Below are 25,388 nucleotides of genomic sequence, written 5' to 3' on the forward strand. Positions count from 1 at the left end.
CCTCGAGTCATCACGTGAAAACGAGAAATATGCACACATAAAGTCAATAAAACCACCACACACATAAAGAACCGTTTAACAATGATCACACACGGAGCCAGGCTTGTTGATTTGGAAGTTTATTGCTCACATTTCATCTACAATGGGTCATAGCCGAGTGGCTTTCTCCCGGAGCTAACAAGCTAGCCGCGACAAGCTAACGGGAAAATTCACTGAATACAAGCAGCATATTATGCATTGAAAACGTCACTAAAACAGGCAACTGCTTGAAGCAGCCTTTATGATGATCACACACGGAGCCTGGCTTGTTGATTTCGTAGTTTATTGCTCACATTTCATCTACAGTGAGTCGTAGCCGAGTGGTTTTCTCCCGGAGCTAAGGCACTATTAGCCGCGACAAGCTAACAACCTTCACCTTCACAACATTCATTGAAAACAGGCAGCATATTATGCACAAATAACGTCAATAAAGCAGGCAACTACTTGAAGCAGCCTTTACGATGATCACACAATGAGCCTGGCTTTACACATTTGTGGTTTATTGCAGACTTTTCATCAACAATGAGCTGTAGTCGATTATAACAAGCTAACGGGTAACCTCGAAAAAACACTGTCCACCTGCTCAGATAATGTCCGTCTTTGAATCGTATGGGCTCCTGCAGATCCTGGTGTCGTCCATGGGGGTATAGTTAGAGATCCATAGGGCATGGCAGATGCAAAGAGATAGCCTCCAAACAGCAGTTATTTTTCAGGCAAGAGCCCCTTCCAAGCGTCCGGTGTGGAAGGTTTGTCTCCAAATAATATCCTGTGTGGCCATTGTTCACAAAGTGATAAACAGTAGCTCCTTTCCAACAATAAAAATTAAAATGCACCGATCGTAGTTTCAATACAGTTGAGACAACGAGCGCAGTGTTGTTGTGATGCCACAGACAGCGTGTGGAGGGGGCGTGTCGGAAAGGGTCAGAGGTTCTTAAAGAGACAGGGGCCTATTTCAAGTCTTTCGCTACCGCCATTTTGAAAGAGCAATTTTATACAAGGCAGTTATTCTAATTTACTGCATTTACAGACCAACAGAAGGTTTCGTCATCATTGTAGTGTGCCATAGACTGGTGCTATGTGGCTGAAAAAAGCATAATACCCCCTCTTTAAGAATGTAATAATAATAATGCATTGGTTTTATAAAGCGCTTTTCTGGACACTCAAAGACGCTTTACATTGCACTATTCATTCACTCCATATTCGGTGGAGTGAATGAATAGCCACAGCTGCCCTGGGGTAGACTGGCAACCAGTCTGTGCCATCGGCCCCTCCGACCACCAACCACTCACTCACTCAATACATTCGCTAGGCTACCTGGTGTTCCCAAACGGTCTCCCATCCAAGTACCGACCAGGCCCTTCCCTGCTTAGCTTCCCAGGTCTGATGGGATTGGGCAGAGCAAAGGCGGTATGGAGACAACTAACACTTTAAAATGTATGTGCTCCCTCTGTGATTGTCTGGCCATATTGTTGATTTGGAAATAAATAGTCAAACAGAAAAACCTTTCCAAAGAGCAGAGTTCTGTAGGCCTCAGCCTCCATCTGAACTCCTATCATCAGACCATCACACCAAAGTGTACAGGCCTGAGCTCATTGAATACTGCAAACGCAGCATTTTAGTTCCATTTAGAAAAGAATTACTCCCCAGACGTACCCCAGAAATAAGGATAAGCTGGAATGTGTCCTGTTGTTAATCTAAAGCTTGTGTTGTAACTGTGGGTGGATTATTCTGACTGGTAACTGCACTCTCCTCTCCCCCACAGGACACATCTCTCCATGGAAGGCATCCAAACAGGTGCGTGTGAGAAATGGTATTTGTCTGACGTGTGTGTTATTGCTTAATGAGGCAGGCTGTCCTGACCTGATACTCTGCCAGCTTTTTTTTGTTGGTTGGTTTGCACTCTCCTCTGGATTTTTCATGCACTATATGGGCTTATTCATCACAAACACAGTGTGCGTAGTCAGTGTGTCCCTCATATAGAAGAATTCTGCGTTATCCTTTACAAAAAACACAAACGGCCACAGACTAATATTTGGTTGGCTCACCTTTAGCTTTGATTGCAGCACACATGGTGCTCACAAGGCCTTGTATTGATGAAGAAAAATGTGCACGCAGAGATCTTTCAGACCAAGACCCTGCTAAGCAGGGCTTGACATTAACTTTTTTGGTCACTGGCCACTATGGCTAGTGGTTTTCTAAAATTACTAGCCACCAACTGATTTCACTACCCAAAGCTAAAACGTATATTTAAAAGTTCACTCTAAGGCTAAGATGATCAGAGGAACATAGAAAACCCAAAAAGAAATCAACCAAAAATAGAATGCACAGCTTGCTTTGGGCTTGTATTAAATGTATTGTTGTTGTAGGTTTTTACATGAGCAGGACTTTAGCCAGTGCCACAGAGAATAAGTGCAGGCTGTAGCTAGAGCTTTAGTCTGTGTAACACGCTGTAGCTTTCTCCAGGGTCCAGACTGAGACCAAAGTGTTGGAGGTGAATAGCCACCGTCTTCACTGCGCCTTTCTGCACTTTCAGCCATTGTTTTCTTTGCTCATAGCGATAACCGAAGAAAACAATGGCTACACTTCATCCACACGCTTCTACTGCAGGGTGCTCAAAATGACTGTTGTACCTGAGAAAAACAGAGGGAAGGTCTGCATGTGACATGTTGTGTTGAGTGGAGTGGTGCTGCTTGGCACTGGTGCACGTGACAGACGCAGACACGATTCGAGATCGAGACGAGACAATGAAGCTGGAGTAGAGAATATTTAGTTAGGAAGGGTAGGAAGGTAGGAAAATGACTGGGAGCAGCCACTGTGGCTAGTGAGGCAGACGGCATCACCCGCCACTGCCCAAATCTACCCGCATTTGGCGGGTGCCAATGTCAAGCCCTGCTGCTCAGACTCGGAGATGGATTCCCCACTGCTCCTCACAGGCACTCGTTGTCAGATGTAGTGGGCAAACTTACAGAGACAATGAAGTCTTCATTAAACAGATTTGGTTCAACGTTTGCCTTTTCTTACTTTTCTTCACAATTATGTCCTTGTGTTTCCGTGGCAGCTGCCTGACCAATGGGACCAGCACGGGAGCCCTCAAACCAACCTCTCTGGCCCCGTGTTACCGCCGGGGACGCCCTTCCCAAATCACCCTCAGCACCGGACGTCTGTGCCCGACTCCACAGAGGGCTTTGACCTCAACAAACCAGACCCGTACGATCTGTATGAGAAGTCGCGGGCGCTGTACGAGAGCAGACGTGAGCTACACTTCCTCCGCACGCTTCTACTGCACTGTACTGTCATACCGTATTAACTAAGGCCTGGGCCGTACACTATAGGTCCCGAGTATGAGGAAGTGGAAGTGCACCTCCTGAGGGAGAAGACGGGCTTCGGCTTCCGGATCCTGGGGGGAGACGAGGCCGTGCAGGCTGTGAGTCCGGACGCCCGGGACAAGGCTCGTATGGGACGGGCTGGTTCACACACACCTAATCTCATAAGACATCACAATAACCCCAACCAGTGTTCACACGCTCAGGATTGGTTACGTAGCTGTCTGCAGCTCAGACCTGTATCCGTTTGGTCAACTAATATTTAGCCATGGATTTAGATTTTTCTCTCCAATCAATTGTCTTGTGCTCAACTCTGATAAATGTTTTGTAAGCACTAAGCAGTATTTAAAAGTGAGTGTTTGCAAAGTGAGGAGAGATAAAGTGAAATTTCAAAGTCAACGATGATTCCACCCCTCTTTAACCAGTTTGCAAAAATGAGGAGAGCAGGAACATAGGTTTCAAAAGTAAACGATCAAGCTCCTCCCCCTCCCTCCTGATTGGACTTGACAGGCTGGTTCACAGGAAAAGCTCGTCTCATCGGTCAATTATTACTTACTTTACATCAAAGTGAAAGACCAGGTGTTTGATTTTGCATATTTTATAAAATGTGTAAAACATTAAGACTTCCAGACTAGTATGTAATCTAGATCTGAGACCAGTGGAACCTCTTTGTCTCATGAAAGTTCTGCTTCTGTCCTGGTTTGGTTAAACTTTAGTCCTGGTCTAATTCAGTGGCTCCCAATATGCCTTCACTTTGGGGTCCAGGATGATTTCAAGATACAATAAAAATGAAACATAATGTTTATTTAAGATTATTCTGATCTGAAAACTGCATAGATTTTTGAATTCCAAATGACAAAGTAAACAATATTATACATTAGTAAGTCAATCTGATTTTATCTATGTTATGAGTTAGCTTCCACAGTGTTCACATGGCAACCATGATACAGACGGCATCGCAGCACCATGAAACACAATTTTTCTCTCTTTTTATAGTATTTGCTAGTATAGTAGTATATTTTCTAGTGAAACATAAACATATTTATCACATACAAATAAAGACAAGTCTAAACCGGGTCCATATGGATGTATATTCACAGCAGATTGTTCAGTAGAAGGGAAAAAACGGCAGTCGTAACTAGCGCTAGCTAGTGTTAGCGTTAGCATTAGCACGATGCTAACATGAAGCATCATGTTAGCTTTCCCCTTTATTTATGTATTTATAGACTGTTGAAGTAGTAAAAAACTATATACATAATTCAGGATTTGCTAAAGTCGTTTTTCAATAATTAGAGGAAGTTTAGATTTTTCTCCCTATTTTTTTCCCCCATTTTCAAACATGACCATATATGGGCAATTCCAGAGATGCCGTCTGTATCCATCATCTGAAGTCATTACTCATTTAGACCGTATTTAGCCCTTACTTAGCACAGGTTATTCCTCACTTTTACTGTGAACACTCAAATTGACATCGAATTGAAATCCATAATTACATTGACATTACATTAATTACAAAGTTGACAAGAAAGGCCAAATCAATCAATAGATGTCTGCATTGGCAAATGGAATAACAAATGCTGAAATAGATTGAAAAAGGTCTTGTATATTCAAATCAGGACAATACCAGTCATTAAATAACAACTTATGTATTGTAATTGAACAACTATGAAACAAAAATCATCCAGGTCTCTCATATCTGGCATAGGAGTTACTTGGCATGCTCTGAAAGTGACAACATGAGCTTATGATCTAGAAACCACGAAGCTAACAGCACAGCTAACGATGCTAATGATCCTGACTCTGTGCTCACAGCCCGACACACGTCAGGGCAGCACAAGCTCATTTGCACTGTTTGACTAATTTCAGCTCGGAAGATGGGGAAACAGATAAATAAATGCAAAAAGTGACCTGTTAAAGTCTACAGCATTTGTAGTTAAAGTTCAATAATTTGGACTTTTATTTATGAACTATGGCTTGGTCCTCTTCACGGCTAATAATCGAGGTTATGAAGGTAATTGTGTTCACACTCCTGTCGCTCTCCTCCCTCTTCTCCTTTGTCTGTGCTGCTAATATGGATTGTCTCCAACAGATTGTCATTGGTGCTATAATCGAGAACACTCCGGCTGAGCGTGACGGGCGGCTGCGGCCCGGAGACGAACTCATCTCCGTGGATAAAAACGTGGTTGCTGGGAAACCACACAAATACGTAATCGACCTGATGCACGCAGCGGCACGCAACGGCCAAGTCAGCCTGACCGTGAGGAGAAGGGTGCCCATGCCGGGTGAGATGCATGGCTTTGGTGTCCACACAGGTGGCAGGCAGCAATGGCTCCAACTCACTTTCAAACATGTCTCCGACACATTCGTCTGATACTAAAATCATAATTTCGGGAAACATTCTACTCTGATTGCCCTGCAAAAAGATTTAGCGCTCGGGCAGGTCTAACAGGTGTCATACCTGGAAGGGAGACTGTGAGGGAACACCAGGGGCCTGGGTGAGGGGGTGGCTGGTGAGTGTTTATGAATATTCATCACAGTTTAAGATAGATCTATTTATTGCTCCTGGTACAGAAAGGTACAGCCTCTATACGATGAGGATGATAATAAGTATAAAGAGACAGCTCTACGTCTTCCTTGAAGTCACTGTGAATCTTTTGTTTTCTCTGGGAATGCAAAGAGAGTCTATCTCTCTGTTTGAATGCAAACAGAGGTTTTCCTTTGACAGGGAATCCCAAAGGGAAGCAGAAGAGAGCAGTGTTGCGTGTAATAAATACTGCAAAACTGGCGAGTCTCCATAGAGGAGAGCTGAGAAGTGTTAAATAATGTCTCCCAGGGCTGTGCCACAGTACGGCCTGGTGAAGCGTGTCATGTGACCTGTGTGAGATCTTGTCCGGACTTGGACTGACAGAAGTAAATGTGTCCAGCCTGGTGACCCGTGTGTTTGTCTACAGGTGATGCGTGTCCGATGAATGGCCGTAGTCCTGGCTCACTGTCCACTCAGCACAGCTCTCCTCGCACTGATGCCCACGGAGCTGCTCTGGGGGCAGTTGTCCCTGCAGGCACCCCTGCCCCAGATGGAACGGCCCTGCAGACCAGCGATGTGGTCATCCACCGCAAAGAGAATGAGGGCTTTGGCTTCGTCATTATCAGCTCCCTCAACAGACCAGAGAACACTGCGGTCATCAGTGAGTCACCCGTCACATGGTGATGCTGAGTGACAGGGGCCTGGAGCTCACACACATCTGTGTGTCAGGGGTCACACACGGAGAACACGAGCAGGAGCCAAACATGCAAACAGACAAGCTAAAGAGTCAATTATAATGTAGCACCTGATATTATTTGCTATAATTATACTTTCAAATAGACAGTACATTACTGATCTGTACATTCTACATCCAGGGGTTTTATTTCCTTTTATTCTTCAGGGGATCAATGAATGATCTTTCCTCGTCAAACAGTTTCTGTTTGTTCTTAACCCAACATCATGTGCTCCATGTTGTGTCTGGGAGAGAGAAAAGGCCACGGTCCTCGACTCCTCACTTCACTTACTCAGGGCTGCCAACTTTTCACCAAACTTTGGAGTGAGACTTTGGTCAGTCCCGAGCTGGGTGGCCTTTTTCATGGCGATAGTGTCTCGTAATCGTATTAAGTTCAAACCCAAAAACAAGTACACATTTTACATGACTGAGCACATCAGGAGCTACATAATGGATCAGAAGGGGTTTGGCACCAGCCCACATGACCATCAGAACCTATTGAAAATGTGGGAGGGCACTTTGAAGGGGGGGGGTTTGGGTGTCCTCCCCCAAGAATTTTTTTAGAATTCCGATATGATTTCCTGCAATCTGGTGCATTTTAGATCATAAATAATAATTTTAGCTGGTCTATTTACTGGTGTTAAAGAATGATATTTCTGTGCCCCTTTCAAATTGGGGCCTCTCAGCAAATGCCCAGAGGCCCCCTTCATGTTACAGCCCTGCCAAAAGGTACAATGACACAATGTCTCTGTTTCTCTGAGTCACTCATTCCAATTATTACCAACAAAAAGCAGCAAACATTTGATCCCTGTATTTTGCAGTATGTTAAAGCATGTTTGATGATTAAACTTTGAATATGATTATTCAATGTAACTACTTTTTCTCTGCCTATCTCTCCCTCGTGCAAAAGGGATCGAGCTTCAACGCAATCTCCGCTGTAACCGTTGTTTATTATTTCAACTTTTATATCTCAAACTCGTTGCCTTATGCTGCTCACTTTGAACTCCTCGTGGGGCAGCAGCAGCGGCGGTGGTGACCGGGGCGGAGGAGGAGGCAGTGGGCGTGGTGATGTCGCTTCGGGGGCGGCCAAGAGAGGAGTGAGCTGAGTGAACAGATGGACGATGTGAGTGTCGGGGCTCCTGTAGCCGCCTCGTCACTCACGGAACCCACGCGCCTTTTTCTCTCCCATGGCCCTGGAGAGCTGGCGCTGGGAGCGTTCGGGCGCTCTTTCGCTGTTTCCCCGGAGCCGCGCTCTAAAACCCTTTCTCCGCAGGCCGCGCTCACGTCCCGCGCGTCGTGCATTCGAATAATACAAAAAATGAGCCGTTCACCTCCGCGAACCCGTTTTTTATCACATCACTAGAGCCGCCGACAGACACACACACACCAGAGGAGCCGTGGACAGGCACACAGACAAAATAAAGCGTCTGCAGCCGCTCATTGCAAAAAGTCAGGGACATTTTTTGGTTGAGCGTGTGATATGAGGAGTGTGGCGTGAGAGTGTGTGAAGGCACTCAAATGCGTGTGTCTCACGGTGAAAGCGTGAGAGTTGGCAGCCCTGCTTAATGTAGATGAAGGTTCTTGAGTCGTCATCTGTACTCCATAGTTGAAGTGTAGGACGTCAAAAAGGCTTCATCAGCGACACCAAGGTCCAGCTCTCACACAGACTAGACAAAGACCACTGAGAAGGGTTAATAATAATAATAATGCATCGGTTTTATATAACGCTTACTTGGACACTCAAAGACACTTTACATTGCATTATTCATTCACTCCATACTTGGTGGTGGTAAGCTACTATTGTAGCTAAGTCCCTCCCCTCTATTTAAAGGCTACTCTTACATTGTGGGTCAACAACCTTTGTTGTTCTTAGTCTCAACGACCCTGTTCTTTAACTGCCTGCTGTTACCTGCCTGTTGATCTGTCCTGGACAGCATTAGCATTAGCATTAACATTAGCATTAGCATTAGCATGACAGAGCCTTTTTTTTCCAGATTTTTTTTTCTCAGGATGGGAAAGGCCACATTTGAATATTGACTCCCTGATTGGTCATGTTCGTACTAACACCTGAAAGACACCTTTTGTAACACTCCACTATCCTTAAGGTTAGGGTTAAGGTAAGTTATGGCTAGTTTGTAACACTCCTCTCTCCTTAAGGTTAGGGTTAAGGTAAGTTATGGCTAGTTTGTAACACTCCTCTGTCCTTAAGGTTAGGGTTAAGGTAAGTTATGGCTAGTTTGTAACACTCCTCTCTCCTTAAGGTTAGGGTTAAGGTAAGTTATGGCTAGTTTGTAACACTCCTCTCTCCTTAAGGTTAGGGTTAAGGTAAGTTATGGCTAGTTTGTAACACTCCTCTCTCCTTAAGGTTAGGGTTAAGGCTATGGTTATGGTTAGTTTGTAACACTCCTCTATCCTTAAGGTTAGGGTTAAGGTAAGGTTATGGTTAGTTTGTAACACTCCTCTCTCCTTAAGGTTAGGGTTAAGGTAAGGTTATGGTTAGTTTGTAACACTCCACTATCCTTAAGGTTAGGGTTAAGGTAAGGTTATGGTTAGTTTGTAACATTCCTCTCTCCTTAAGGTTAGGGTTAATGTAAGGTTATGGTTAGTTTGTAACACTCCACTATCCTTAAGGTTAGGGTTAAGGTAAGGATTGGGTGAGTTTGTAACACTCCTCTCTCCTTAAGGTTAGGGTTAAGGCTATGGTTATGGTTAGTTTGTAACACTCCATTATCCTTAAGGTTAGGGTTAAGGTAAGGTTATGGTTAGTTTGTAACACTCCTCTATCCTTAAGGTTAGGGTTAAGGTAAGGTTATGGTTAGTTTGTAACACTCCTCTATCCTTAAGGTTAGGGCTAAGGTAAGGTTATGGTTAGTTTGTAACACTCCATTATCCTTAAGGTTAGGGTTAATGTAAGGTTATGGTTAGTTTGTAACACTCCTCTATCCTTAAGGTTAGGGTTAATGTAAGGTTATGGTTAGTTTGTAACACTCCTCTATCCTTAAGGTTAGGGTTAATGTAAGGTTATGGTTAGTTTGTAACACTCCATTATCCTTAAGGTTAGGGTTAATGTAAGGTTATGGTTAGTTTGTAACACTCCTCTATCCTTAAGGTTAGGGCTAAGGTAAGGTTATGGTTAGTTTGTAACACTCCATTATCCTTAAGGTTAGGGTTAATGTAAGGTTATGGTTAGTTTGTAACACTCCTCTATCCTTAAGGTTAGGGTTAAGGTAAGGTTATGGTTAGTTTTAACACTCCACTATCCTTAAGGTTAGGGTTAATGTAAGGTTATGGTTAGTTTGTAACACTCCTCTATCCTTAAGGTTAGGGTTAATGTAAGGTTATGGTTAGTTTGTAACACTCCATTATCCTTAAGGTTCGGGTTAATGTAAGGTTATGGTTAGTTTGTAACACTCCTCTATCCTTAAGGTTAGGGTTAATGTAAGGTTATGGTTAGTTTGTAACACTCCTCTATCCTTAAGGTTAGGGTTAAGGTAAGGTTATGGTTAGTTTTAACACTCCACTATCCTTAAGGTTAGGGTTAAGGTAAGGTTATGGTTAGTTTGTAGCACTCCTCTCTCCTTAAGGTTAGGGTTAAGGTAAGGTTTGGGTTAGTTTGTAACATTCCTCTCTCCTTAAGGTTAGGGTTAATGTAAGGTTATGGTTAGTTTGTAACACTCCACTATCCTTAAGGTTAGGGTTAAGGTAAGGATTGGGTTAGTTTGCAACACTCTTCTCTCCTTAAGGTTAGGGTTAAGGTAAGGTTTGGGTTAGTTTGTAACACTCCTCTCTCCTTAAGGTTAGGGTTAAGGTAAGGTTATGGTTAGTTTGTAACACTCCACTATCCTTAAGGTTAGGGTTAAGGTAAGGTTATGGTTAGTTTGTAACACTCCTCTATCCTTAAGGTTAGGGTTAAGGTAAGGTTATGGTTAGTTTGTAACACTCCATTATCCTTAAGGTTAGGGTTAATGTAAGGTTATGGTTAGTTTGTAACACTCCTCTATCCTTAAGGTTAGGGTTACGGTAGGGTTATGGTTAGTTTGTAACACTCCTCTATCCTTAAGGTTAGGGTTAAGGTAAGGTTATGGTTAGTTTGTAACACTCCTCTATCCTTCAGGTTAGGGTTAAGGTAAGGTTTGGGTTAGTTTGTAACACTCCACTATCCTTAGAGTTAAGGTTAGGGTCAGGTATACGGTTAGTTTGGATTAGTGTAAGCAAGTTTTTTTTTTTTTGAGGTGACGTCATGGTTGGAGTTCCACTTATCATTGGCTGCTATAGTGTTGGCGACTGGCCAATCAGGGAGCGACTTGCCTTTCCTATCGTTGGGAGAAAAAATTAGCCTCCAGGCGAAGCTGCTATACAGAGGGGACAGATGAAATCTCAGACCTCAATTTCTGTTCAATGGTTTTATTTCTTCACAAAAATTCCTTCTTTTTATTCCTGTTTTCAACCATCTTTTTTCTTTAGCCTTTAGTGATATGTTGTTTATGGTGTTACCCGCACAGGTCCAGGGAACACAGAAGAAGAACTTCTTCCTGTAACTCAAATAATAACATGCCATTGTTTGATTAAAAACTCAAGCTTATTTGTTCACTAAACAATGTCACTTGATTTAACTGTTCTGACAGTCTCCACGTATTTGCAATATGAAATTTGTTAACTCTCCACCAATACGCTACATCAGCCGCTTCATCAGTGCTACCATTGGTGCTTTATCAGAAATGTAGTTCTTACATGTTTAATGCCATTTATCGGCAGGCTGCTTTATCATCATGCTCGGGGGATTTGGCCCTGAGCATATCTGAAGCGCCTGATCAAGAGCATAACAGTATTCAGAGCCCTCACTCAGTTCTGCCCTGTGTGCAGCTGTGCCTCACAAAATCGGCCGCATCATCGAGGGCAGCCCTGCGGACCGTTGTGGGAAGCTGAAGGTGGGAGACCGCATCCTGGCAGTGAACGGACAGTCCATCATCAGCATGCCCCACGCAGACATCGTCAAACTCATCAAGGACGCTGGGCTCACTGTGACACTGCACATCATTCCCGAGGAGGGTAAGGACTTTCCTCATGTTGTCTGAGTTTGAATGAGCTTTTAGTTGGCCATATGAGGATGTTAAGCGTTTTTGTTGAAATAGTAACTAGTTGTGGGTAAAAACTACTAAGATGTACCTGAATACGGTCAGAAAGGTTTAAAAAGTAAAGTAAAAATAAACGTTTTTAACCGACATGAACAAAACCAGGAAGAGATTCACTACACAAAAAAATAGAATCTGTCATTAGCCTACATTCCGTTAAACACTGTGTTTTCCTTTTGTGAATGATGGTTTGTCTCTCACCTACAGGCTCTACATCTGGGCCCAGCTCAGAGAAGCAGAGTCCTATGACTCAGAAACACAGCCCGCAGACCCAGCCCAACAGTGTAGCCCAGATGAACCAGGCAGTGCTGCAGCCTGGTCAGCCAGTGCTCTCCCAGCCAGGGCCAATGCCCCCTCAGGCGGGACAGAGCGCCCCTGTGTCCATCCCCGCAGCACCAGGGAGCCAGTCAGTGCCAGCAGGGGGCCAGCAGAGCCCAGTCACACAGACCGCTGCCCAACTTTACCTTCATGACGGCAGGTAAGGCTTAACAACCCGTCTGTGCACCAAATGAGCGTGGAAAGTTCTGAACGCTACAAAGACAATGCACTTATGTCTACAAATATAGGAACATATTGCATGGACACACATTCTCCGTTTGTGTTGATCTATCCTCTTACTACCTGTCCTGAGTGTACTCCGCCTTTGGCCCATAGTTGCTCAAATTAGTTGCTCTCTGCCATTTTGATTGGTATAAGTAGCTCACATGTATGTGTTCCGGAACATACAGTAAGGTCCATAAATATAGGAACATTGACACAATTCATATCTTTTTGGCCCTATAAACCACCACAATGGATTTGAAATGAATCAACAAAGATGTGCTCAAACTGCAGACTTTCAGCTTTAATTTGATGCTATTTACATCCAAATCAGATGAACGGTGTTGGAATTACAAGCGTTTTATGTGAGCCTCCCACATTTTAGGGGACCAAAAGTAAAGGCACAAAGTAACAATTCTAAATCTTTTTAATATTTGGTTTGGTTATTTGGTTGGCTGTAAATGACTGCAAATCCTTTGCAGTCATTTACAGCCTGAAGTCCAGAAGGTACCATTATACTATTATATACTATCTCTCTGATGGGTTTGTTTTGATTTTTCAGCCTAATAATGGCTTGCTTCACTGAGAGTGATAGCTCTTTGGATCTCGTATTGATGATTCACAGCAACAGTAGGCAAAATGTAAATCTCACACTTGAAATGAACTCTGTACGAATAGCAAACACCTTGTCATGGAACAGTTGAGCAGCCACTTGTCCCATTACTTTTGGGACAAACGGTTGTAATTCCAACACCGTTCATCTGATTTGGATGTAAAGAGAGCACATCTTTCTCGTTTCATTTCAGATCCATGGTGGTGGTTTACAGAGCCAAAAACATAAGAATTGAGTCGATGTCCTAATATTTATGGACATGACTGTATATACATACATATATATATATATATATATATATATATATATATACAAACAAATATTTCATTATTATCTTTTCATGCGACGACACTGCAGTAATGACACTTTGCTACAATATAAAGTAGTCTGTGATCAGCTTGTAAAACAGAGTGATTTTAACATCCCATCAAAGTATCTCAACATACACACATACCAAAAGTAAGTACAAATTTGGCTCTCTGTCTTAACCAGAGCTTCACAGGTCTCCTCTGGACTGTTCTTCCACTCTTCTCTGACCACATCACTGACCTGGTCAGAGACCTCGTGCTCCTCCAGCCTCTGTATGGGACGGCCCGCAGATGCTCAGCCAGGTTTAGATGGAGGGACATGTTTGGCCAGTCCACAACCTTTACCTTCTGCTGTGTTGACTGAGTTGTTCTCATATTGGAGGTCGCCCCTGTGTCCCAGTTCCCAAAGGGAGGGGAGCATGCTCTGCTCTCATAATGACCCCAAACGCTCTTCCGAGACGACCACTGCCCTGCTAAAAAAGGTGAGGACTGACCAAGCATGTCTGAGCATCATCACCAGGTCCGTGTTGTGGTCACAGATGAGAGGAAGACAAGTCCAGCAAAGACCTGTGAAGCTCTGGTGAACTTCACCAGACCAGGGGTTAAAGTGGGCGGGAACGGGCGGCACCTTCGCTTGGCAGAAAAAGAAAGGGACAAAAAAGTTAATGATTGCGACTTTCAGATAAATCAATGCAATAAAAATTCTAGGTTGGGCCTACTTGATATGCATCCCGGGGGCCAAACAATTAAATCTGGCCCGCGCCTCATTTTCCATAATTATTATAATTTTTTTCTCGACATAACCTGTGCTGCATTTGCGTCACTCCGCATTGCTTTGTTTCGCTGTGTCCCTGCGACTCCGGTACCATCATCTCCTAGTGCGTTCACAAATGAAAACATGACTCTGTGAACTGAGAAAACATCAGGCTTATGGTTGGACGGACTGACAGATTTCATCAAACCAAAGCACAGTATGAATCGTGTTTTTGGAGTTTTGCTCGGATCATCCCATGCAGTAGCAGGACTTTCGCAGTCCATGGCGATGGACAACGTGTGTTCCTGTCTTCATCGTTACAAAGGGCTTGACCTGAACACCAGTTCAGTTGTGGATGTTTGTAAAGCGGACGATGAAACTGATGGAAAACTGCCCTGCACCAGCACCACTCGTGTTCAACTGGTCAACACGCTAAGCCTCGCTCTCTGGGCTCTAACTTCACCAAATAACATCGGAATCATTCATCTGACAGGTGCCTTTTTCTTCCTTTCTCCCCTGACTTCATTCGATACGTCTTTGTGGGAAATGTACAAGCGCAGAGATGCTCTTTGTGAAGTTAATGGTAAAAGAGAGAGGCTGAATAATGATGTGGATGAGCGCGCCATCTCCGAGGAGCGCTTCTTTCACTGAGTTTTGTTTATAAAGCGCGAGGTCTGGACAGCACAGCGGCTCAGGTGTTTGGTCAGCCGGTAGTTATTATGTCTATGGTCAGCCGTCTGCCCGCTCAGTGCAGAGGAGCAATGGCTGAGCAGGAGATAGTCCTGTTGTTTGATAAGCACTGGTCTTGGTTCAGTTGGTCCTCACATGTAAGTCTATTATTCTGTATTAGGCCTTTGGTCTGGTTTATGTGATTTAGTCCTGCTTTAGTGCCTGACCGGCCCAGTGCCCAAAGACCTCCGACAAATCTCCCCAGTGAAAAAAGTCTTTGAAGAGCCCTGCTGTAAGCAATGCTGACTGTGAAAGAGGACTTTCTCAAATGAACAACATAATAACCAGCCAGCGATCAGAATAGTTAATAAGTAATGTTTCAGCTCTCATGTTCCTTCCTTTGAATAAGTGGATCCTGACAAATATGTCAAAAAATGGACTCTTCTTAGACGTAGGACTGCAGACCACCATGCCTGCCCGAGAGGAAAGTTGAGGAAGCACACAGTTCAGCATACAGGCCTATTTGGGAATTGTTGTGAAGAAACTCCGGCTCAGTGCTGGGTCCACTTTTTTGTTCCATAACCCTCAGGATCTTTTCAGAAATGCTAAATGACTGTGTTACTACGTCCCACCTCAGCAGTGATGGCGCTCTGTGAGACACTCTGCTTATGCAGCTCAACAACCCAAACACAGTTTGTAAACAAGAATGTTTTTTGCCTTTGCATCAGGACATCATGACAGTGTGAATACCTTACAGAAAATGACACTGAATCCACATTTTTCACAGATTTGACCTTTTAAAGACATCAATCAATCAAACTTTATTCATAAAGTTTGATTAGGCATCACAAAGCGCTTTACAGATTACAACATTTAAAACAATGCACCTGGCACAACCTCCCACATATATATTAGGACTAAATAAATAGATGTCTAGCTAAGAGCCTGCTCTTAAAAACATGAACGTTCTCTGCAGCCCTGAGCATACGATCCTAAACTTTTGATCAGCTGCAACAACAAACTATTAAGATAATTTGTTGTTTTCAATTAAAGCTTTACTCAAAACATGTTTTGTCTCACTCCCATTTCTTCTTGTTGCATTTTGAAGTTCTACTTTGAACTTTAAAATCCAACCATGCAAAATGAAATTTAGCTATTTTTTAAGTGGTCATAAACGTTTGATTTGGGACTGTACAAGCTCACAATGTCGTCACATGGAAAGAGATAATAAAATATTTGCAGAAATGCGGGGGGTGTACTCACTTGTGTTTGATCATTTACAGCAGGAACCATATGTTTACATACACTTTATAAAAAGACACATTTGCATTTTTTTCTCACTGTCTGGCATGAAACCAGAATTCACTTTTATTTTTTTATAGGTCAATTCGAATTTTAAACATTATTTATTTTTGCTACATTCCAGAAGAATGAGAGACAGAATTTTCTACACAATTTTATATAACTTTTTGCAAAACCAACAGTTTACATACATTTCATTAACATTTGGTACAATTGTCTGTATAACTTTGGTCAAACGTTTTGGATTTCCTTCCACAAGTTTCTCACAATAGTTGGAGGAGTTTTGGTCCATTCGTCCAAACAGAACTGGTGTAACTGAGACACATTTGTGGCGACCTCACGTGCATTTTCAACTGGACTGAGATCAGGACTTTGTGATGACCGCTTCAAAACATTGACTTTATTTTCCTTAAGCCTCTTTGTTACCAGTTTGATTTGGGCCATTGTCTGTCTGGAAGACCCGTCTGCACCCAAGCTTTAACTTCCTGGCTGATGTCTTGATGTCTTATTTTGTGAAGCGCACCAGTCCCTCCTACAGGATGGTGCTTTTTCCTCCAAACTGCATGGTCATTATGACCAAACAAGACTACAGGATATGTCTGTTTCTTTTGGAGTCAGAGCTTCTTCCTGGCAGAGTTCCTTCTCAGCCCATGTTGGTACAGGACTTGTTTCACTCTGGATAATGACAAACTCTTACCAGGTTCAGCATCTTCACCAGGTCTTTTGCTTTTGTTCTTGGGTTGATCTTCACATTTCAGACAAAGCATGTTCGTCTCTGGGACACAAGACGCGCCTTCTTTCCAATCTGTATGATGACTGTATGTAAACTTCTGACTTTGTATAAAGTAAAAAAACAAAAAAAACTGTCTCTATCTAAAAAATTCTGTCTTTCATTCTTCTGACATTTAGCAAATATGTTGAAATATGTTTTTAAATTCAAATTCCCCCCCAAAAAAGGTTCATTCTGGTTTCATGTCAGACAGTGAGGAAAGAAATGCAATAGTGTCATTTTATAAAGTGTATGTAAACATCTGGTTCCCGCTGTATATGTTGAACTGAATTCAATGAACTGTTATTTATTGCAACCTTGTGCATAAAAATAAATCCTACAATCAAGTCCTCTCCCACTTTATGCACTTTTTGATCTTAAAGCAGTACTAAGTCACTCATACACCTAGAGGCCATAAGCGCCACTGCAGGTGTCGTAGCATGTTAAACGTTTTTTTTAACTCATTAATTGTCCGTGAGAGTAAATACTACACTGACAGAAAAGACAAAGGGACAGAGGGATATTGTTCATCCAATTACACAATGGAGATCATTTTTTTCTCTCAAACTTGGCTGTAAATACTGTTTAAGTGCTAGCCCGTAGTTAGCTTTGCCCGTTAGCCTGTTAGCTTCTTCTTCATGGTTCTAGTGTGTATTGCGCCTCTGACCCGGGGGCAGCGAAGTTGCAATTGTGGTTCTCTGGCCAGAGACACGAGGGGGAAATGAAAGACCCCCCAATCATACCATTAACACTTGTATTACCCCCAGAGGGACTACGGGAAGGATTTATTAAGGTAAACGAGTTACTTCGTACTGCTTTAACGCTTCAAAAACTGTCATGACACAATTGTTTTCTTTTTAAACATTTTAAAGGGACTATACAGAGTTTAAAAATGTTAAAACTAAGTATTTTCCTCCCCCTACATGTTTCATCCATGTCCTAATGTGTAGAATGAGCTCAGACCTGTTCACCACAACTGCCTCTAAAATCCTGCACTGTCACTCAAAAAGGTGTTAATTCAGGTCTGAAGTGCCGTCATGCACAAGTTTAATATAGAAACTGCAGTTACACATATGACCTGAGGTGGCAGTAGTGACAATAAAATGGCGAACTTGCATCTAGCCCCTTTCAGGTTAACATATTACAAATCATAATTCCTTATTGTATTGCAATACATATCGGATCGACTGCTGAGTATCATGATATGTATCGGATTGTGACAAAAGTGGATCGTCCCAGGCAGCCCTTCTATCTAACACATAAACCTGTCAGATGCAGAAGCAGGCAGTCTTTCTTTGATTGGATAATGTAAAACTATAATGCAAATAGTCTTATTCATATATTGTTTTGTTTTCCGTTGGTTTAATTTGATCAGGTTTATTGAAGGTGGCATTGCACTGTCTCCAGTTATGAATGAAACATTGTTTTGGACGGGACTGTGCTTGTTAATGATTGTAGCCATCTGTTGTCCCGCTCTCATACTCTCTCTCATCCATCCTAGCCCCGAAACACAGACACATAAAGGCCCTCCCCGACCCGGGGATTGACCTGGGACAGGAGTGCTAACCACTGCGCCATGTTCCAATATTCATATTGTAATATTGACTTATTCACAACCATAAAGCATTCATGATTCACACAATGTTTATATGTTTTGGCAAAAACCAGTAGGCAACAAAGACAGAGAATATTTATAGATGTTTTTAACACCCCGGCTCACAGCAGTAAGAGTGTGTGCTGCATTCCCCTCCTTAAGTATTTGTTTCAGTTTTTACTCACGAGTACAGACAAAGATGGACCTCTTCTGGACAGTGCTAGCTAAAAATAACAGAGTGAGAGTGTGTTATCATTGTCCCTGTATTTGAACTTTCTGTAGTACCTTTATCATCACCTCCTGAGCAGACGGTCGGCTCATCCTCTACACCAGACACTGACTGCAACTTAGTTGCGTAACTCCACTTAACTCCCTCAGTATCAGTCAATTATTTAGTGTAAGGTCTGTCCTGTATAATGCACACAAAAAACACTTGGTTTTCCAAAGGGATAAATCAGGATGCACCTACAAACCTGCTCAACTTCTATTGGTGTATCTTGATCACTTTTGATATTTACTGATATTTTGACATAATTTTAGCTTTTTTAATTGTTTTTTACTCTTTGGACGTTGAACGTTGATACTCAGCACTAAATCCGTCTTGAATGTGTCATGAGTGCAATAATGTTGGCATCTCTTCTTTCCAACAGTAAGTGAAGCTGGCAGTGCGCTGTGTAACCCTGTACTCTTCGCTCCCAGGTCAGAGGTTAAGGCCAGGCAGGATGTGAAACCTGACTTCCGCCATGCGCCCTTCACTGATTACAGGCAGCCACCAGTGGACTACCGCCACCCTCCAGTTACTGACTACCGCGCGCCCCCCACCCTGGACTACAGACACCCCCCAGGCCTGCTGGACTTCAGAGGGCACCCGGCCGCGGCTCAGTTCCCTCTGGGCCTCCCCGCTGAGTTCAGACAGGTACCACTCGGCATCCTGCTTCCGACACTTTGTATCAATGAATACAGTGAGTGAAAAGTCTCTCACGTCATTGTGTCCTTGGGCAAGGCACTTCAGCCACCTTTCCTCCAGTGTCTGACTCTGGTGTTTGAGCTTTGAACCTAATGTAGATGGGAAAGTGCTGTATAAATGTGACCATTTCAAAGTAATCATTCTTTGAGGAAGAAAAGTCCCCTGCCTGGGAGAGACTGAATATTTTCCTTAGTTGCACCAGTGCGACTTTGTCGGATCCTTGTCATAGTCACAGATTACTACAGGCACAGCATTGCATCAGAAGCCAAATGAGTGACTTTGTTCTGATTTGTTTTGACTCTGTGCGTTGAGGGTTGGACTATGCTCACTCTCCCTCTGCCCTGGGACTACAGACAGAAATGAGCTTGTAGCTCTGGTCTGTGCAATGTCCCTGTCAAACAAATAAATTAAGAAAGTACTTTTGAGAGTGAACATGAAAAATGTCACTGTATATTCACTCAATGGAGCTTATTCTTTTTATGTCTATGGGAGAGTGAAGGCCAATTCCTACTTCAGAAGACGCAAGGCATTTACCTCACGTTGGCCTCACAGGGCGTGACACTATCTAGACGATTGAATGACTTTTTTTGGATGTCAAATGCATATTCATTGAAGATGAATTGAAATAGAAAACAGCATACTGTAGATGGTAGATGTTTTTCGGGCACACATATATTATGTGCTGGTTCACCAAAGAACATCAGAACTGTCCCAACAAGAGGACGTGACAGAGACCATGATCCTTTGCTTTGTTTCTATGTTATTATGTTTGAGATAACCACACAGATAAGCACACATTCAGCTGGCCAAGTATGGACAGCATTTGTCACATTTACTACGTCAGGACAAGGCGAGCTTTTGGACCAGAGCCTCAATGTGCTGTTGTTGTTCCAGGACTATGACTACTTCACTGTGGAGCTGGAGAAAAGCTCCAAAGGGTTCGGCTTCAGTATCCGAGGAGGGAGAGAGTACAAGATGGACCTGTTTGTGCTGCGCCTCGCGGAGGATGGTCCTGCCATACGCAACGGCAGAATGAGGGTAAGAGCACAACAACAACTCAGGTCCAGGTCTGACTCAAGCTTTAGATCTCAACCTCAAAGCCTTTGAGCACGCTTCAGTCTACTACACTTACTACAGTCACAGCTAACAAGGACTGCACTTACTATAGTCACAGCTAACAAGGACTACACTTACTACAGTCACAGCTAACAAGGACTGCACTTACTATAGTCACAGCTAACAAGGACTACACTTACTACAGTCACAGCTAACAAGGACTGCACTTACTACAGTCACAGCTAACAAGGACCACATTTACTACTGTCACAGCTAACAAGGACTACACTTACTACAGTCACAGCTAACAAGGACTGCACTTACTATAGTCACAGCTAACAAGGACTGCACTTACTATAGTCACAGCTAACAAGGACTGCACTTACTACAGTCACAGCTAACAAGGACTACACTTACTATAGTCACAGCTAACAAGGACTGCACTTACTATAGTCACAGCTAACAAGGACCACACTTACTACAGTCACAGCTAACAAGGACTACACTTACTACAGTCACAGCTAACAAGGACTACACTTACTATAGTCACAGCTAACAAGGACTACACTTACTACAGTCACAGCTAACAAGGACTGCACTTACTACAGTCACAGCTAACAAGGACTACAATTACAACAGTCACAGCTAACAAGGACTGCACTTACTACAGTCACAGCTAACAAGGACTACACTTACTACAGTCACAGCTAACAAGGACTACACTTACTACAGTCACAGCTAACAAGGACTACACTTACTACAGTCACAGCTAACAAGGACTACACTTACTACAGTCACAGCTAACAAGGACTGCACTTACTACAGTCACAGCTAACAAGGACTACACTTACTACAGTCACAGCAAACAAGGACCGCACTTACTACAGTCACAGCTAACAAGGACCGCACTTACTACGGTCACAGCTAACAAGGACCGCACTTACTACAGTCACAGCTAACAAGGACCGCACTTACTACAGTCACAGCTAACAAGGACCACACTTACTACAGTCACAGCTAACAAGGACCGCACTTACTACAGTCACAGCTTACAAGGACTGCACTTACTACAGTCACAGCTAACAAGGACCGCACTTACTACAGTCACAGCTTACAAGGACTGCACCTACTACAGTCACAGCTAACAAGGACTGCACTAACTACAGTCACAGCTAACAAAGACCGCACTTACTACAGTCACAGCTAACAAGGACTGCACTTACTACAGTCACAGCTTACAAGGACTGCACTTACTACAGTCACAGCTAACAAGGACTGCACTTACTACAGTCACAGCTAACAAAGACCGCACTTACTACAGTCACAGCTAACAAGGACCGCACTTACTACAGTCACAGCTTACAAGGACTGCACTTACTACAGTCACAGCTAACAAGGATTGCACTTACTACAGTCACAGCTAACAAGGACTGCACTTACTACAGTCACAGCTAACAAAGACCGCACTTACTACAGTCACAGCTAACAAGGACCGCACTTACTACAGTCACAGCTAACAAGGACTGCACTTACTACAGTCACAGCTAACAAGGACTACACTTAGTACAGTCACAGCTAACAAGGACTGCACTTACTACAGTCACAGCTAACAAGGACTGCACTAACTACAGTCACAGCTAACAAGGACTGCACTTACTATAGTCACAGCTAACAAGGACTGCACTTACTATAGTCACAGCTAACAAGGACCACACTTACTACAGTCACAGCTATCAAGGACCGCACTTACTACAGTCACAGCTAACATGGACCGCACTTACTACGGTCACAGCTAACAAGGACCGCACTTACTACAGTCACAGCTAACAAGGACCGCACTTACTACAGTCACAGCTAACAAGGACCACACTTACTACAGTCACAGCTATCAAGGACTACACTTACTACAGTCACAGCTAACAAGGACTACACTTACTACAGTCACAGCTAACAAGGACTACACTTACTACAGTCACAGCTAACAAGGACTGCACTTAATGGAGTCAATATTTATTGACTAGGTTCGGGAGCAGGACTACGCCTCAGCCTATCACACTTTGCACACCAACCACTTTTGCTTTCACCTAACCGAGCCTCGAATTACTCACGAACCATTATATGCCAAGCCAAGCCTCGTCATCTCAGTTTGTTTGAAACTGTCGACCCCACCCTCCCTCCCTTCATGTCTGTTCCATTTCAGCAATGATTCTCCTGCTTAGAAGAGCTGGGTTCATCCGAGACCCCCACCCACAATCTCGCCCAGTTTCACTCTACACTATAACCTTGTGAATAAAATCTTAGTTGCACTTTGTTGTGGCGTGGTCCTTGCTAGTGAACTACAGTCACAGCTAACAGGCTAACAAGGACTGCACAGGCATCTGTCTGCGCAGAGAGTAGAGTAGAGTAGGTCGTTCTGTGACGGAGGGTCGGCAGTTCAAGCCAGGACTGAACCAGGACTATAGCAGGACTAAATAAGGACTAACCCAGGACTGAACCACAACTATAGCAGGACTGAACCAGGACCGAACCAGGACTAACCCCGGCTCAGTGCTGAGCAAAGAGCTGAAACACAGTGGCGCAGATGGTAGAGCAAGTCGTCCTTTAACTGAGAGATTGGCAGTTCGAATCCTGGCTCCCGCTGGTGCGCACTGCTGTTGTGTCCTTGGGCAAAACACTTCACCGCCTGCCTCCAGTATGTGAGTAAAGCGCTGTTCAGGAACAGGACCAAATGAATTCCAATCTTCTCCTTGCACAAGTGAATTAACCCGAGTGTTTACTTGAGTAAGTGGAAGTTCCCAGGCGCTTGGCCGAGCCTCCTCATTCCCAGAACAGTGTGTAGAGATCCGCCGTTTTCCTGTGCTCGCAGGTGGGAGATCAGATCATCGAGATTAACGGGGACAGCACCCGGGACATGACCCATGCGCGGGCCATCGAGCTCATCAAGGCGGGGGGCAGGAGGGTGCGCCTGCTGCTGAAGAGGGGCACGGGGCAGGTCCCAGACTATGGTGGGTGTTGATATGGATCTGTTTGATAAGATTAACCCATGTCATACTATACACTCACATGTATATGTGGCTAAACACTAACTGCTGTTTTCTCAAAGTCTGTTATTTCTAATGATGCTATAGGCTCTATCTGTATTACTCCCTCAGGATTGGTACCTTCCAACCTCTCCATGTGCATGAAAGGTGACACACTAAGCTCCCCATATTTCTTCCTAATGGGCCACTCTAAAGACACGGTTCGTGGAAACTGCATGTACTTCATCTGTGTACTGTGTACTGTACAGTGCCTTTGTGCATGATCGTGTGATGCATGCACACGAGAGTCTTCTATAATTATTCTTTAATAAAGTGAGCTGCATGCCAGCACCAGTGCAGTGAAGGATAAGTGACTGATCTAAAGAGAGCACTTTGTGTTTTTAGTCTTGTGCATGTTTCTTGTTCTCCCACAGTCCCACAGCTCCTCACTCATCTCTCTCTGTCCACAGACTGTGGCAGCCTCTGGCCTGCCCTTCCTTCAGCCCACTCTGCCCTGCAGGAAGTGACCCTGGAACTCCACCCCGGCCCCCTGCTCCCACCCCATCCAGCCCCGGACTCCCCCCATCAGCTCCCTCTAGAGGCCACAGTGTGCATGGCAGACAAAGCTCCACAGCCCTCAGAGCACAGCTCCGGCAAGGGGCTCTCTGGTGGCAGGTCCACCCAGCAAAAGAGTGTGATCAGGGGCCACAGCGGAGAGGACAGCCGGCCCAGTGGGCCCAGCGGGCCCCGGCTGCTGCCCGCTAAAGCCATCCTCGGCTCCTCCACTGAAAGAAGGCCCAGGAACACTTGCTCCCCCTGCTGTGAGAGGAAGGCTCTGCATACCGCGTGGCCCTGGGACTCCTATGTGAATTTGAACGGTGCAGATGAAAGCCTCCAGGAGAGGCTGCTCTCGAGAGCCTGTCCCAGAGAAGAGGAGCGCTGTGGGGCTTACAGCGGGTCGAGCTACCCCTCTAAAGCTGTGGAGGAGCCTGTTGCTCGGAGCACTGCTGCCTGGAACACCCCTGCCTCAGACAAACTGCCCGGGACCCTGCGCTCCTGGACCTCCACCGTCAGCAGGTAGAGAGAGTCCAATGGCTTACTGGACTGGACACTTTTTACCGAAGCCTCTCCTTGTCCTTTTGTCTCCATCATCCTCTCATTCAGTCTTTTTACAAGAGGATTATTACACCCACAACCTTAAGCAGAGAACCTTCACAGCTATTGTAACCTAGAGTATAACACCAAATGGAGACTTAACGTTCATATGAGCATTTTAAAAGGACTTTTGTCTCGTACCTTTAACTGGGCATCCTTTGAGGATCACATTTATCCCACTGTCTCTGAAGGAGAAAGACATTCGTCTGAAGGAGTTACTTTGGTCCATTTTCTCTGGGCTAACAAAGACAGCCAACAACACATTTGTGCAACAGAACCAGCAGTGATCCATCCTGAAATGTGACCGAGTCCTAGGCGTATGCTAGCAGAACCTTGCCGACCAATAAAACATATAGTGTAAATGTAAAGTTGTGAAAATATGTACATTTAATAAAATGGAGGCATTGTAGATAAAAAGAGGAGAAAATGGCCCAGGCGGTATTAGGTTTGTTACTGTCATGGCCTCGTCTATAACTACATATCAAAACTGTGCAAGTCACCAAACCAGGCCTCAGAGCGAGGGGCCAGTGCATGAGTATAACGCACTGTCATTATATAGGGACACACTTTAGAGCGGACGTCCTGCAGCGCGTGGAGAGGCTCAGGCTCCCTTCAGACTGCAGCTCATCATGTGGAAGTCTATTTCTGCTTTGCTTTTGCATTGTTATTCACATTTCCAATGAAGTGCGACTTGTATCTGTGTACTGACCGCAAAGTGACCCGCAGGCACAGATGAGGGCCAGTGGGAGCCTGAGTCAAGGGGGAATAGTGGGATAGTGGAATGACTGGCTTCATCATTTTGAAGGATAACGTGTTCATGATTAACACAGAATAAGAATGATCAACCGTCGAATAGGACTGGGCACCGTACACTTTTGTCTATACTGGTA

At 44.1% G+C, this 25,388-nt stretch overlaps 1 protein-coding gene across 6 annotated transcripts in view; it reads left to right on the forward strand.

Moving 5' to 3' along the window:
• magi2b (membrane associated guanylate kinase, WW and PDZ domain containing 2b) overlaps positions 1 to 24,738 on the forward strand; it is a 173,466-nt gene extending 148,728 nt beyond the window's left edge. For 3 of the 6 annotated variants that reach the window (XM_079568557.1, XM_079568558.1, XM_079568560.1), the window contains exons 12-22: positions 1,802 to 1,833; positions 3,098 to 3,290; positions 3,372 to 3,487; positions 5,452 to 5,644; positions 6,314 to 6,547; positions 11,483 to 11,668; positions 11,959 to 12,229; positions 19,000 to 19,216; positions 20,162 to 20,305; positions 23,190 to 23,328; positions 23,814 to 24,738. In XM_079568557.1, the coding sequence (XP_079424683.1) occupies positions 1,802 to 1,833; positions 3,098 to 3,290; positions 3,372 to 3,487; positions 5,452 to 5,644; positions 6,314 to 6,547; positions 11,483 to 11,668; positions 11,959 to 12,229; positions 19,000 to 19,216; positions 20,162 to 20,305; positions 23,190 to 23,328; positions 23,814 to 24,424 (2,336 nt within the window). In that variant the 3' untranslated portion in view covers positions 24,425 to 24,738. Of the gene's footprint in view, positions 1 to 1,801; positions 1,834 to 3,097; positions 3,291 to 3,371; positions 3,488 to 5,451; positions 5,645 to 6,313; positions 6,548 to 11,482; positions 11,669 to 11,958; positions 12,230 to 18,999; positions 19,217 to 20,161; positions 20,306 to 23,189; positions 23,329 to 23,475; positions 23,565 to 23,813 lie in introns of all 6 variants that reach the window. The other 3 variants (XM_079568559.1, XM_079568562.1, XM_079568561.1) reach the window with 2 other exon arrangements.
• Positions 24,739 to 25,388: the final 650 nt, after the last annotated feature.

This window comes from Gobius niger (assembly GCF_951799975.1).
Source record: "Gobius niger genome assembly, chromosome: 12".
NCBI lineage: Eukaryota > Metazoa > Chordata > Actinopteri > Gobiiformes > Gobiidae > Gobius > Gobius niger.